General features: G+C 40.2%; 1 protein-coding gene across 2 annotated transcripts in view; it reads left to right on the plus strand.

The window, feature by feature from the left end:
• Positions 1-12,953, plus strand: part of DPYD (dihydropyrimidine dehydrogenase) — a 343,524-nt gene that overhangs the window by 277,849 nt on the left and 52,722 nt on the right. For both annotated transcript variants that reach the window (XM_066192389.1, XM_066192390.1), the window contains one exon: positions 1,046-1,188. In XM_066192389.1, coding sequence (XP_066048486.1) covers positions 1,046-1,188 — 143 coding nt within the window. The remainder of the gene's footprint in view (positions 1-1,045; positions 1,189-12,953) is intronic.

Here is a 12,953-nt window from a genome sequence, read left to right on the forward strand (position 1 = left end):
CATCCTCTTTTAAAGAATTGGTTTTTTTCCTTTCAAACACCTTACAATCAATTCAGCCCTAACAATGGAAAATAGTCCCTAGTGTCCTAGGGAAAGTTCCTATTCAACTCCAGATTCTTTCTGTGATCTGTTCTGTTGGGATCTTAGATTCTTTAAAGCAGTTTTGGTGAGATTTCACATTTTTGTCTATCAGGCTCTAGTTTACCTGAAAACATATCAATAGTGTATCTTGGGTTAGGCTGTCCCTTTCATATGTGTCAATTTCGTATGTGCACTTTTATGTGCATAAAGTTTAGTTGCTGTTACCTCCTGCAGTACTGAGGGGGAAAAAAAACTGCTTGACAGCCACAGCCATACAGGTCCTCTGAGAGTGATGTGTTGCCCAGTGATGGCATCAAATTATCCTTAAGCTTCTCTAAGTTAAGTAGACATTTTAATAATGTGGGGATTATCTACAGAAATCCCAACTAGCCTAAAAAAATAATCTATCTATGCTGTCCATCATTTAATTAGCAGGATCTGTAGGCATATTTTTAAAACTTGAATACCGTCAGTAGATATGAAGTATCTATCAAAATATGAAATGTTAAATGCAGTGAAATGGCACTTGTAAACAATTTTTAGTTGAACATAAATAAATGAGATATTTGCTCCAACTTGGACAACATTTAGGTTCAAAAAATAAGCCTGATTTTTTTATGTAGAAACATGGATCATAGATCTACAGTGTACTGTATGGTAAAGTATTTCTTTCTGTCTCAGACATTGTTAGTCTTTGTTTTGAGCATCAGCTAAAATGTTCAAGCTAGCTTTGCATTGTTTTTCCAAACGTTTCTGCCATTTTCTGCGTTCCACCCACATGCATGATTTGCTGTACAAGTGTTGGTACCACTTGAAACCCACTTGGTGTCAGCTTATAAATTAATATAACCTCTGCACCTCAGAATTAGATGTTAGTTCCTGATGTTGCTGTACCATGAGACCTGTGGAAGTTCCGTCAGGGTCAATTGGGATGTTGCTAATCCAGTGTCCTGGTTTGCTGTAGGAAATGCTATCCGGCCCATTGCCCTCCGCGCTGTGTCTGCCATCGCCCGCGCTCTCCCAGGATTTCCCATCTTGGCAACTGGAGGCATCGATTCTGCTGAGACTGGGCTTCAGTTTCTGCACAGTGGAGCTTCTGTCTTACAGGTACTGCTTCTTTCTTTAAAATGTTAACATTCAAGTAACTGTGATCAGGATCATAATGTATCTTCCTTTCAAACACTCGGATAGTGCGGTGTTTCTACCATTGAAAAGAATATTCATGTTTTTAACTTCATGCTGCTTGCTAAGAGACATTCATGTCACATGGAGGAGCTGCCAAAAGAAAGCTTTGGATGTTGCAATAGCAATCTGGGAAAAGGCTAACCATGAGTCTGTTAGTACTTATGTGTGTGGCTTAGATGATTTGAAATTTCAACATCTCTCTCCCTTGTCATACAAACAGGGTTGATCGGAGTTAAGCTCAACATATCTGTTCTTCTTTGTATTCTCAGTTTTTCTTTCCTGCAAAGAGGCTTCTCAGGGTGAGCAGGCTTCCAAAGAGCACCTCGTTGGTCTCACAGGGAGCCAGGTTAAAGTGCCTTTTGTTCATCCAGGTGCCTGTGTCCCTTAGGGATGCTCATTGAAACAGGAGGCGTAGCGCTGCACCTGCTGCATGAGGTGCTGGCGTTGCACTGGAGTAAGGTGTCAGCTGCATTCAGCAGTCAGTGTGGCACTGGGGTAAGGTCTCAGCTGCATTCAGCAGTCAGGCTGTTTGCATTGCCTGAGGGTTGGTTTGAGCTGCTGGCTGCACTGGCATGGTTGGTTAGTCCCTGTCCTGGAAGGAAGCCTTGGTGGCCTCGTGTCACAGGCGCCAGGAAATTGGCCAAAAATCAGCCCCTTACCTGGTCTGCCAGGCATGTCAGGGCACCATTGCAGCATGTGTGTTAGATTGGCCGAGGAGCAGGTGGTCTTTATGTTATATTGTTCCATTGTATATTGTTACATTCTGGTAGATGTTCAGCCCCTTTATCTGTCACTCCCACCGCAGACAAGAGCAGCTGTGGATCCTGTGAATATTGGCTTTGTGTCACTCCATGGGATGACAAGAGTGCTTTCCTTCCCACAATTCACTTTGACATTGAAATTAGATTGAGTGTGACCATTTTTTTTACACAGCTTTGGTGACTACTGTGATCAGTCATTTGTTTTCTATGTTTCACAAAAAAACCCCAAAAACAACAAAAAACAACCGAAAAAATCACACCAGCTCAATATTTTGGTTTGGTTGGATTTTTTTAATGCACATCAAAGTTAGCATCTCTGGGAGCTGAAGCAGAATGCTGTTCCTTTTTTATAGACTTGCTGTGTTCCTTGTATTTATTAATACCATTTCCCTTTTTTTTTTTTTTTAAGTTGTATTAAAGTGATCCAAACTTTTCTTTTTCGTGGACAGATAAAAGATTGACCTTTCTTACACAATTGTCTGAGAGCTTCTTCCATATAAATACTAAGTAATGGTGCAAATTACAGGGCAGCATTTGTCTACAAAAGAGATTATGTTTGGCAAGGAACTGTTTTTAGTGCTCTAGATGCAATTCATTTGTTATTGCTAATAGAGCTGCACATTTGATGGCTCTGTCTGCAGCAATGTTACATGATCTGAGCTACACAGAATGAAATGATTTTCTGTTCTATGTCTGCTGTGTCTGTTTCTGGAGGATGAAAAATCAAGGGGTCTAATGTCACTTTTGCACTTCTATTTTATATGAGACTGTGTAGCTGTTTGTTTTTTATTCTTTCTTTTCTTTTCCTGTTGGTTTCTCCCAATGGTAATGGGAAATTCTTAAATATAATTTCATGCAGACATCCCAGTCAGTGCTCAAGAGAAAGACTATTTGATTTACAAGACATTAATTGTTGTTTTCTTTTTAGTAGTAATCAAATTCTCTGAAACTGGCATCCACAAGTGACTTGGATCTATATGGATCTTTTGCCCTTTACAGAACAATTTCTCTCTTTAACAGATTTTTCCCAGAGATGCTGAAAAAGCTCTTATTTTGTCCTTTGGTTTCACCAGTTTAACTTAAGTCATCTCTAGAACTGATTTTAAACTCCTCTGGATCAAAAATATCCTCAGTTTGAGCAGTTTATTTCTGTTACACTAAAGTAGAGAAGTCATTTAAACTAATCTCAGATAAATGGATTCTAAAGTGGCTGTGTAGGTAAGGATCTGAACTACTTCAATTGCATCCATTTTAAAATAAGCCTTTAGTAAGCTTCATGCAAGATTGTGAATACAGGCCATAAGTCTTTCCCTCACGATGGGAAGGATAGATGGAAGGAAGAAGGAAATGAGTAATCTCTCTAGAAAGTTGTAGAAGAAAGGCACTTACTGGGACTAGACTAAAATGTATTTGTTTCTCAGATGAGATTCATTGTGATAGACAGAAGAAGACAGCTTCATCTTCACAGGTCATCTTTGGATCCCAGTTAGGATTATGAGAATCATTTCTACTGTTTTCCTTCTAAACAAGGTCATACAAATAACCAATTAATATTCTTTTCCCTGAATCTAAATCTCTTACACATGTCCTTGGTATCAAGTGCCCAACTCTCTCCTTCAGCAGCAGCAACCTCTGCTGCTTACAGCTTTGACATTCAGTTTTGCTTTCTCAGTACTGACATACAGAGTGAGTACAGAATTTGTAGATAACATCAAAAAAGTGAGCTACTGAATGATTCAGTATTTAAGATTCACTGCATACAAGTCCCGGAGTTAAGCAGGTAGAAGCTGGGACTGTACCGGGGGAATTCTGTGTGTGTCCGATAGCCTTATCTAAAGTATCTGCTTTGGATACTGTTGGAGGTGGTTCTGAAGAGACACTCAGACTGACACAATACTGCACATTTTGTGATCTGACTTCACATTTCCAAAGACATGAGGATGCCTTATGACTGATCCAGAGGCAGGAAGCAAGTAGCCTGGGCTTCGGCAGTGATGGGGCAACCTCTGTGCTCAGCTGTGCCAAAGAGGCTTAAAACTGGCGTGTGCCACTGCTCTCACCACCCTGTTACCCAGCAGTGCCTGAAAAGGGTGGGGGCTGTCAGATTAAACATGGTCCCATACTGCAGAGTAGCACAGGCTGTACTGATCTATCTGTGAAGCCCACCTCAAGAGCCTAGGACAGCAGCACTTGCCTGGCCACTGGGCTTCCCTTCCTTGTGTCCCAACAAGAGTCCTGCGTCTTCTTTGCCATGGGAGCGGGACATCCATGGGCTAGGATAATAAGGAGGCTTCATGTGAGTTGATTTAATTGCAATGTAGCATATCTTTTAGAGGAAAGGTTTATGAATAATAAATATTCTTCCATCAAAAGTATGATCAGGTTTTCCTCTTCAGATATTTCACCTGCAATCAGTTCTCCATTATTTTTTCCAATTGCTTTCATTTTTGAAACACAGGGATTTATGGTCCATTTGCAAAATCATCATATACAGGAATGCAAGTCAGGAGTCAGGTGGTAAGCCATATTTTGCTGTATGCCATAACCACCTCAAGTGGTCTTAAGCAGGTATGTTAGGAAACGGTGTGGGGAGAGAGTTTCGGTAATCAAAATATGTTCTATCCCCTCCTTTAGAAGATGGAGGGCAACATCTTAGTACTGTTACTCACAAGAAGGTTTGGATGTAAGGAATTTTGCAGCAGGTATGGGAAACAAACTAGGTCATTGTAGTCAGTAGTAGCTGTGCTTAAGATTTTATACAGCCATTTAACAGAGCATTCTTTCCCTTTATGGACTTCAGAAACACTTGCAAAATAAGCCCACTTGTTTTTTAATTTCTCTTTAAAGATGCTGAAACATTTCAGTTATTCTTCAGCTGATTCCATAGCAGTATAGTTTTTTTAACATACCTGAATCTACCAACCCCTTTTCAGTATCGGCATGAAATCTAAAAAAACAAAACACAACCAAAACAACCCAACCAAACAAACCTTCCCCACACACACAATTTTAATTGTGGAACTCCAGAAATGTCTAGAAGCACCTTTCTATGATACATGTCATTATTACAGTTTTCCAGTAAGGCTGAGGTATTTTATTTCTAATTTAAGTAAGCTTTTTTTTAAAGCCCCAATTTATCAAAATTAGATGTACATCAATTTTTTGCATGTTTTGCAACATATATGTGATTTACCATGTCACACTGATGGTTTGTTAGATTTTTGCAAGGTTTTGAAAGAGACATACATTTTTTAAAGTCATCTTGCTGCAGGAAATTAAAATGGGAAACAATTATAGAAAATTTCAGCGGAAAGAGAAAATGCATTATGGAAAAAGCAATAAAAGCATAAAAATATTAAAGTAAAAATCACTTCACAGTAGCCTGTATGATTCAATTGTAGATCAATATTGTGTAGTTAATGCATTAGCAGTAGAGCATTAATTTGCAATTACAGCAGGTGATCTGATCCTCTGTGTTCTGTCCATTGACATAAATGACCTTTTGTTGAAAGAGATTCTGTAGTCATTATTTCTAGCAGATGTAACTAAAATAAAAAAAAAGAGGTAGAACAAAGGGGTACTTTCTAAAGTATACTTGTTTCATGGTAGAACCTTTCAGCATTATATTCTGGTATGGAAAACTTTGTTCATCTGGAATATTGGCCATTTTCATGTAAAGAGTCTGGATTCCTTTTCAAATGTATGTCTTTCCTCACAAAGTATTGAGGTCACACATGTCCTCCATAGCAGAGGTGGATGTCTGTAAGGTTTTCTACCCAGCAATGATTTAAAATCCACCCATGGCATGCTGCTTCTCAGTGGGACAGCTTGTGGCTTTGCCCTGAGCCCTTTTTCAGGTCCACCTTCATCCTCCCACATCTCCCTCTTGTCCTGGCTGGGATGCAGTGCCTTGCAGTGCTGTTCCTGTGGGTGCTGTGCTCTTGTCCTTACTGTGTTGTGTTCAGCCCATGTGCACCTGCTGCCCCCTGGCCCTGCCCTGTGACCCTCCTCATCTCTCAGGCAAGGGAGGAAGGTGGGAGGTGTTCCCACCACAGGCAGAGCTGCCATGAAGCTGGATCTGCCCTGTGCCCTTCTCTCCTGCCCAGCACCGGTTGGGGGTGGGACCTCAGGGATCGGAGGAAGAGCAAAACCATTCTGGAAATGGGACAGCTCATGACAGGAAAGCAATGGTGATGACTTTTGCCTCTGTAAGATAAACTTTCCCTTCAACACGGAACACAGTCGTTTTTGTGAGACTTCTTGTGGATTTTTAACATTTTCAACAAGACTTCTTGTTGGTACCTCTTTGCAACAAAAGTTTCAAGGGATTCAGGACAATTTGATTACTGTCTTTTCTTCAGCAGGCTTTTTACTGAAGCATTTAGCTGAGAGATTTTTATAACAGCAGGATGGCCCTTTGTGTGTGAATAAACAGGCTTTTCCATCACAAAAACGTGGGACTTGATCCATGAGACAGTATTGTTATTGTATTTGTGCAAATGTGAAACCCTTTAAGGAGCTCTATACTTTTTTATGACTACAGAACTGCAAAGTAGAGATCTGGTTCTCCATGCACTTCATTGCTCTTCTTTTTAGTCTGTGTTAGTGTCTGTTGAAGTCAGTGAAGGCTCTGATAACTTAGTTACGTGAGGACAAGATCAGGCCAAAAAATTCTCATCCTGGAATTACTATTCGTGCCATTTAATGCAGAGTGAAGAACTAAAAGACATTCAAATCATGGGAGTGCAGAGCAGGGGAGTGAGGGAGCTGGCCCTGTGTTTTGAAATTACAGGTTAAGTTTCTACTGATAACCATTGGGGAAAGAATACTTTGTCTTGCAGTGAATAGCCATGATTTTGAATGCAGACAGAGAGTCCTTTGTCTCAGCCCTGTACGAGGAGAATGAAGTCGGGTGGATTGCTGCAAGTCTCAAACAGCCACAGGGTGCCATCGGTGCGGCAGAGCAAGGCTGTGCTTCTCCTGCCTGGACTGCCAAAGAGCCAAGCCTTCCTCTGCCCCCTGCCTGTCCTTACCCCAGCACACGGGGGAGCACAGGCTGCAGGCTTTGCTCTGTGCCACGCAGAGAGTGCTCCAAGGGTGGATAAACCCAACAACAGGCACACTTGGGCACCAGCTGGACACTGTGAGGTTTCTGGCACAGGCTGTGGCTTTAGGGGTAGAAGAACAAAACCTTCCTGTACGAAGCTGCCCATGACACAGAGAAGTTAAGGGGCTACACCTAATTCTTCTCTCATTATTAAAATTGATGAGGGAAGAATAGGTTGCTGGATGCAGTGTCAGGCTACCAAAATAATATGAGACAAGATTCAAGGGATGGTACTTCAGACCCACAAAGATTTTTAAGAAAGAAAATGCCACTTAAGGCAAAGCCACTTTTCAGACGTGAGTCTTTTGATTGAGATAAGTGTAGTCTCCTGTGGAAAGAGCAGTTTTTAGACTGTATTTCCAAAGAAACTTGATAGGTATTTGTACATCCATTTGAGTATCTTCCATCACATTTGAGCTTTTGTGGCCATTTTCACTGAAATTTGCCAGAAGGTAGAAAGTGTTTCACTCTAACAAATTTTGAGAAACAGAAAAGGCAGAGCAGAGAGAGTAGCTGCATTCCTTCACTGTAAGCACAAGCACACTATGAGCTCACCTTTATTAGACCTCTGAGAACCCGCATGGGACAGCACTGTTAGGACTGTGTCAGCCACAGGAAAGGCTTTAATTGGCAGTCACACCTTATTAGACGTCAGAGAACCCAACCAGGAGACACAGAGCTGCTGGAAGCCAGATATCATTAGCTCCACTGCTCACAGAGCCATGCACTGAGAAAAGTCTTCAATGGATACAGCACTGAATGGAGTGGCTGTTCTCTGCAGAGATTAAATTTGCAGTACATGCAGAAACAAAAGGGGGAACAAAGTGCTGTTTGAAAATGTCGACATAAAGTCCTAAGAAAAATGAATGTGAAAGAGAGAAAAGAGTTGGGACAGACATACCCAAGCATTCACTTCTGAAAACATTTCATTATTTTCTATTTTTTTCCTAGCCCAGTGCTAATTACAGAAATTCAACCTGTTCTCAACTGTCTGTCTTTGCTAATAAAACAAAAAGTAATTAGTGGACTGCCACACTTGCACCATTACAGATGACTGGGAGAGAAATTGCTAATTGATAGTGAGAATCTTCTGTGAGACTTTCTTTTGAAGGAAATCAGAATTTGTCAAACAAAAACAATCTATAAAGTTTTTTTGTTATTGTTGTAAAAAACATCAAATTAGAACAGGTTTTCATTATTGATTCTTACATATTATTTTGCCACTTTTAATGAAAAGTTGCAATATTCAAATCAGCACATTGTAAAGTTACAGACTAAATTCAACACTAATAATGCCTTTTATTTTGTGCAGTTTTGCATTAATTCTTCATTTTATTTGGAGCTGCTTAGGGGAATTATCTATTAGCTTTCCTTTATTTCTGCTCATCTCACCAGCTAGTAAATGAAGTCTGCATAGATAGGATTGTTATTTCATAAATTCGTAAGAATGAATTAAAGCTCATTCTGTAACAATTGCTATTTGTCATCCTCGTAATGAATTTTCATGCAAAATAGTTTCAACTATCACTGTATGGTAATAATTATTTACTAACAATTAGGTCTCAATTGAGCATCAGTTCAAATGCTGTCCTATAGCAGTCACTCCCGGCCTCTTCAGGGGATTTGTTCTCCTGGGAACACTGGGTCTGCTTCTCGTTCCTGCTCTGCCTGGATATCTACCCTGCTTCCTTGGGTCTGGCCACGCAGGGACTTTCAGAATTGAGACGATGGGGAGAATAATTGCTTTGGCAATATGTTTTTCTCTATCTCTCCCAGGGATCCACGATATTGCTTGTCCTTTGAAAACCCAGTACTGCTGCACCTATTTTTAATGTGGATTCACACTACTGATGTGGATTCATGCTGCTGCTCTCTTGCATGAGCACACACAGAGCTGTTCTCCATGTAGGTTAAGCACATGGTGTGAATTGGCACCAAGTGAGTTTTGTTTCAAGTTTACAAAGTAAATGCAACATGGAGATGACTCTTCACAAGAGGCTTGGTTAATTGTTGATTAAATTATAGGCAAGTTGTTTTACTCAGGCATGAAGCTAGCTCTGTTGTAGACTGAGTTCCCTTGAGTACATGTGGAGGTGACTGGAAATTGAATCTGAAACTGTACCCAGTTCCTTGTTGGATACTGAAAATAAATAGAAGGCAAGATAAGGACAGTAGAAAGTGCTGTTTCTTTATTCCTCTCTGCCATCTCAAAATAATTACTTAGAAAAATTTCTGTGGGGTTGTTGTTTTGGTTGGATTTTTTTATGTTACATGTGTTGTGACTGCAGGGGACTTGTTTTCCAAAAAGGGAAAATGTAAAACATTCAGTATTGCAAAGCTCTGCCATCAGAGAAGTTCTTCTTGGAAACATTATCAGTCATACAAAAAACACATGTTTAAGAAATTTTCCTTTTTGTATCATAGCAGCTTTGTCGATCTTTCAGTCAGAGGCTGTACCTGGCAGTGAAAGGAAGAAAGGGAAAGCAAGCAGTGGATGATGTTGTGCTCAGGGAAGGCATGGTCCTGGAGCCCACGCTGGCACAGGAATGCACTGCTGTGCAGCTCAGCTGGGGCTTGACGCTGAGCTAGCTGCAGTTTGGTCACCGATCTTTTGCTTTTCCCAGTGGTAGAAAAGTGGATTTTCTGCCCAGGAAGGAGGGAGCAATAATTTTTTTTTTCCTGTTACAGCACAAGCCCTCTGACACAGCTTGATCTGACTGATGAGGGGTTCTTTTATCCATGCAATTAGAAAAAAAAAAAAAAAAAAACCAGAGAAAGCATTATTTTTCTAAGCTGGCATTTTGGAAGCTGGCAGTACATTTAAGAAAGGGTTTAACTTCCTTCAATATCATGAGTTATATTGCTGCTTTTCTTGTTGATATTTGTTATTTGGACGGAGATAGGTAAAACAATCCCTAAGGAAATGTGGAAGTGGGTTTTTATCTCCGACACGAAGGATTCGCAGGGTCAGACCTATTTTGTTCATATGAATCTCACTCTTCAATGGACACAGCAGCTGCTGCACAAATTCGTACAGGCAAGCTGATAAAGGATGAAAGTAATTTTAGCTGAAATATAATGTGAGAGTACTAGAGGGAAAGACTCACAAGGATGAGGGGTTAATCATTGCAGAACTGAATTGAGGTTCCAAGATAGAAAAATTGCTTTTCTGTTTGATTTTGAGAAGTCTGCAGCTTTCAAAATTCTGGTCACAGGAGGATGTCCCTCAGTAGATGGCTCTCAATAGAATTTGTTGAAAATTTCTTTGAGGGAACTGTTTTTCATTGACAAATTTCTTCTAATCAAAATAGATCTCAAGTCCCTGCTGTGTCTGATTCAGAGTGTCCTATGATGAACACTGAAGATCTACCCTGGATCTGTTAGGCATTAATGAGACTATTGCCAGTGATGAGAAAACAGTTATTCTGTCACAGGGAAGTCTAAGCATGGAAAAGTTTTCCAGTTAAGACTGATAATCAAAATTCTAACAACGTGTGGAATTAACACATTTAAAGAAAAAAATATTATTTGGGTGAATCAAATCTGTTTCAATCTTTTTGCAACATATTTTGGTTTTGACCTTTTCATTTCAATTAACTTGGATTGCATAACAGATATTTTCAAGTTAAATGGAGCCATTGCATTCGATGTTGTCAAACAGCACATATTGGTAATTCTGAAACTCTTTTCCACACAATTTTCAGAACACCATTCTTTGCTAAAAAGAGTGCTTTCCTAGAGATCATCTCTGACAAATACACCTTTCCTAAAAAGGGATAACAGACCCACTTGATTCTAGAGGTGATGGTGTTCCTGTTGGCTTGCTCTCAGAAAACAAAAACCTAAAAACACTGTGAACTGCTGTGTAATGTTCCTTGATGACTTTTATCATCAAACCACCAGATCTGAGTGACTTAATTGGTACCTGCTATAGAAATTTCTTTGGAGCTGAAGGCTATGGCTTGTGGAAATGGGTCAGATAAATCTACGTCTACCTTACACATCTGTTGATGCTGTCCAAGCAGCTGCAGAACCACTGGGAGAGCTGAAGGATTTTATTTTCTACAACAGTACTTATAAGAGAGAGGTGAGACCTTTGGGTGTTAATAAATGAAATATGATGTGATATTCAGCAGGTATTTAAGGATAGTTATAGAACCTCTATATGTGATTGGACTGTTTACATGAGGGAGTTAGTTCATCTGCTTACAAAGCCGTCATTCCTTTTGTAGATCTGCAGTACCATGATACAATTTGCTGTACATGGCTGATCATGAAGATGTTTCCCAGACCCCTCACTGCTCAAGGCATGTGGAATCATATTTGTTTTCTTAGAAAAGATGATCATGGATCTTTTATCCATGTGTGTGCCCACCTAGTGCATAAAGGTCCACTTTGTAGTTCCAAGAACTGACAGAATGCTTTAGTGAGATAAGAAAATATAACCATTCCTCTAGGGGTGGTTGACAGGGAAAAAACCCACAGTTACCTCAGGGAGCCTCCTGAAAATTCTTGAGTTATTCTGTATTTCCCCCCTCAAAGACATGGGACACAAAATTGCATCATTCAGGGTCCCTTGATAAGAACCAGTTTCCCACTCCTAAACACCCAGTTTAGCTATTTAGATCAAAGATGCATTAATTCGCAGTGGAGAACTTAAGGGGAGGAAAAATAGATTTGAGTAGTATAGGAATTAATGCATTGGATAACATTCCTAAAGGAGCCCTTATAGTGCTCTTATCTCCTGCTGTGCCCTCGTCTGATAAGTGGCTAATGGATTCTCAACTTTTTTCTCCTCCTTCGTTGTTGGCCACTCACAACTGCCCAGGCTTGCTGGAGAGCAGGACGTGAGCTAGATCTGTCTTGCAGCCCCCAAAATCAGGTACTTTGAGGGGTCTCTGCCAGGAAGAGTAGCCATCCCCTTGGTGCTGGGGAAGCTCCTCTGTAAGCCTGTGTCAGGAGGCTGCTGTGGCTTTAGCACACTCTGTGGGGCTCTTCCTGCTGCCCAGCTGCTGCATCCGTATTTCCGTACCTGCAGTCCCTGCCCTAATGCTCCCAAAGTGCCAGCTCCCCTCTGCTTGACACCATGTCAGCATTATGTTGTGCTGTTGTAGAGAGAATCCAAGCTGTTGCGGAAGATACAGCGTTTATCACATAAGCTTATCTTGCATGGGCTAGAGACCTTCTTCTCCTTTTAAGTAATTTCCTTTAAATACTTTAAGTATTTATTATTAATTAATAAATAATTCCATTATTTACTGATATTAGCCTGCACTTTTGATTAGAATGACAGTTTATCTCAAGATTGTCTGATGAAATTTCTTGAAGTATAACAAAATATCTGAAATACTTCACTGACTTACTGAGACCCACACGACATAGGACTATCCAGTCCTTTTTTTTTTTTCTCAATATGGATTTTTTAAGCCTTATGTGAATGGTTGCCTGCTTTTCAGACCCTGTAGTTATTAGCATCTTTGAATCTTTCTTCTGCGTGTTATCCCTCCAAGTGTCACTAGTAAGCTCTCCATTCATTAGGACTTTAAGTCAAGGACTCAGTAAAAAAGATTAGGTGGGCTTTTTTCCCCATCATTCAGGCAATTCATAGGTGTAATATTTGAGTCCTTCAAATTGCTTTCTGAAAGCTGTTCTAGACTCTGAAACAAACAGTAGTTCATTAGCTCATGTATATTAGTTCAATCGTAATGTTTTAAAATGGCTATCAGCTATCATCCAATTCAGTTTTGCGTCGATTCAGTATCTGAAGACTTGTTAAGTAACATCCCATCTGCTAACCTGTATCTCTAGAGTCATTTAAG

The sequence above is a fragment of the Chamaea fasciata genome, unplaced genomic scaffold (assembly GCF_029207755.1).
Source record: "Chamaea fasciata isolate MVZ Bird 193981 ecotype frontalis unplaced genomic scaffold, bChaFas1.0.hap1 SCAF_10, whole genome shotgun sequence".
In the NCBI taxonomy this organism is placed as follows: domain Eukaryota; kingdom Metazoa; phylum Chordata; class Aves; order Passeriformes; family Sylviidae; genus Chamaea; species Chamaea fasciata.